Source organism: Cynara cardunculus, unplaced genomic scaffold (genome assembly GCF_001531365.2).
Source record: "Cynara cardunculus var. scolymus isolate 2C unplaced genomic scaffold, CcrdV1 Un_Scaffold_10588, whole genome shotgun sequence".
Taxonomy (NCBI): domain Eukaryota; kingdom Viridiplantae; phylum Streptophyta; class Magnoliopsida; order Asterales; family Asteraceae; genus Cynara; species Cynara cardunculus.
In genome coordinates, this window is record NW_020205943.1 from 1 (window position 1) to 2851 (window position 2851).

At 37.6% G+C, this 2851-nt stretch overlaps 1 protein-coding gene across 1 annotated transcript; it reads left to right on the top strand.

Moving 5' to 3' along the window:
- Window positions 1-407: 407 nt before the first annotated feature.
- Window positions 408-1682, top strand: LOC112505405 (uncharacterized protein At5g50100, chloroplastic-like; the record flags this gene model as incomplete). The annotated part of the gene is made up of 3 exons (XM_025109317.1): window positions 408-606; window positions 1061-1168; window positions 1272-1682. Coding segments are annotated over 3 exons (433 nt in total), but the record flags the coding sequence as incomplete, so codon positions are not given.
- Window positions 1683-2851: the final 1169 nt, after the last annotated feature.

Genomic DNA, 2851 nt, shown 5'->3' on the forward strand with positions numbered 1-2851 from the left:
TCAAATGTAAAACGTATTCATTGCGAAATTTAACTTTTGTTGAATCGGATTCGAAAGTTTCAAATGTAAAACGTATTCATTGCGAAATTTAACTTAGTTATAAATGCTGCTAAGTCTGGTTTCCTATCACATGAAACATCCATTATACCTCTACCTGGAGATCCGGCTTCAAAACCATCAATATATTATAGGTAAACATGAATAGCGTTTGCCCATTCCAGTCTGTTACAAACGATTTTTGGCCCTCTGATTACATTTTTCACGAATATTTAGAGAACCCCTAGCATATTTTTGGGGTTGAAACTGTCAAACTTTTTGTAGTATATACATTTGCTTGAGTAGCAAGTTTGGCCTTTGGAATGAATGAGAGAGCATGATTACATGAGCATATCTTTTGCAATTTGTAGGGGTTATTTATTTTATACGCTCATTATGTTACGATTGTCAATGGTTACAGGATACAGATTTTCTGTTCGAGCAATACAAGAGGCAACAACAGACCCTATAACTCCCATGAAAGCGGATAATGGTGGGCGTGGGCAATCTCCCCCTGAGTGGAAGGTTAAAATGCTTTATGATGGTGATTGTCCACTTTGCATGCGTGAGGTATGGCACTTCTAATTCTCGTACATAATATAAGGGCAAGTTCAAATGAGAATGACAAAAGGTTGAGAAGGTGAGGATGACGAAAAAACAAACGAAAAGGTATACGATATGAATGTTAAATTAAAGAGAATAAAATGCTCGTTTTATTGGTATAATTTGTTTGGCTCCGATTTTGGTAATATTTCACCTATTTTCGATTGAAAAATAGGGGAAGAATATTTTTTGTTCTAAAAAGAAGTGGTAGCCACCTTGTTGATCAGATCCCTCTCATCCAGTTTCACAGTTGAGATTTATTCTCACATTCCAAACCTTTTTGTCATGTATGAAACTATGAGAATGTCAATTCTCACACAATCCTCTCTACATATAGCTATGGGGGTGGGGATAGGCTTATACAAAGACAGTGCTCTTTGTGTGGTACACATTGTTTAGACTAAATTATGTTTCTTGTTAGGTTAACATGCTAAAGGAAAGGAATAAGAAATACAATTCAATCAACTTTGTTGATATAAGTTCAGATGATTATTCTCCGGAGGATAATCAAGGCCTCGACTACAAAACTGTATGTTAGTCAACATCCTGATCCATGTTTATGGTATTCACTGCTATTCCTCTTATTATTATGCACCGTAGATTTAACATTAACAATCTTTCGACATTCTTAGGCTATGGGAACGATTCATGCAATCATGTCTGATGGAACTGTAGTCACTAGCGTTGAGGTATGCTCTTCTTTTACCGATATGCTATTATTCCAAGTGTTGCTCAGCATTGATGTTTTCTCGTCTTAACTTTATAGGACTTAGCTTTTTTAACGTATCTTATTTGCAGTCATAAAAGAAAGAAAGTGGATGAACCTACCCGTATTGAAATGATATTATGTTGATTCTCACTTAAGAGCATCTCCAACAGATTCTCCAAAATGGAGAAATGGAGATTTTGGGCAAAAAAAAATTTCCAACAGATTCTAAAAAAATGGAGAAAACATGAGAAAGTGTGAAATTCGCCAAAGTTGGAGAGCTCTCCAAAAATGAATACGAGAAACAATTTTTTATTATATTTTCACCAATAAGAAACCTTGAAATTAAATGTTTATGAGAGAGAAACAATATTTTATGAAATGTATAGAAAATTTAATAATATAATTAATGTTGCAATCTCCATGGAGAATCTGTTGGAGTTGAATGTAATTTGTTTTAGAGATTTTGAGTTTTGCTTCTCCGGTTTGAAGAAAACTTTGGAGAACCTGTTTGAGATGCTCTAATAACTGTACTAGGATATTTGATCTCAAGTCTCAACCAAAAAGATAGGACTAGTAATATTGACCAGAACAACCTCACGTGTAGCTTGCTGGCAAAAAAATTTAAAATTTTCGTTTTGCAAGCTGGGTTATTCACGGAAACAACAGGCAAGGTTTGCTGATAAGATCTAAAATTCAAGCAGGCAACTTTGATTGGAACTGAAATAATCGGCCCGATTCGAGAGGGGCAATGTCTCCAATTACACAATACTTTGATAATGAAAACCAAGGATGAAAAATAACGAATGTAAAAAGCCTGCTTTAAATAACCCACGACATTAAGTAGGCAGAGGAATAACTCCTCACCCTTTCATCTACCCGCTAATAATTAGGCATAGTAACTCCTCCCCCTTTCATCTTCCTGCTACTAATTAGGCATAGTAACTGCTCCCCACTCTTTCAAATTACCGCTAACTTCTAGACCGAGTGGATCCAGCTTAAGCCCAAGAACAGAATTCAGCTGGCCCATATCGGCAGCTGTGGCCTGTTTCCTTCTTCTCACATATACTTTAATTGGGCCTTTATCAATACTTCCCTCCCGGTAAAACGCCTTGTCCTCAAGGTGGAATGCAGGAAATTGTTCTGCCAACAGTTCATAGGATTCCCAGGTAGCTTCCTCCACTGGACGATTACACCAAGAGACCAGCAATTCCAGACCCCCCTGGTCAGCCTCAGAAACCCAACGATGAGCTATAATAGAACTTGGTTGCAAGTCAATTTCCCAATCTTTAGTGATGGGTAATGGATGTTGCTGGTCAGAAGAAAAAGAGCCATGGGCCGGTTTAAGCATTGACACATGGAACACCGGATGAATTCTAGCATTGGGTGGGAGCTCCAATTCATATGCAACTGGACCCACCGCCCGTTTAATACGATATGGACCGAAAAAGCGAGGAGAAAGCTTCTCATAGCGACGTTTGGCTAAACTCTTCTGTCGGTAGGGTT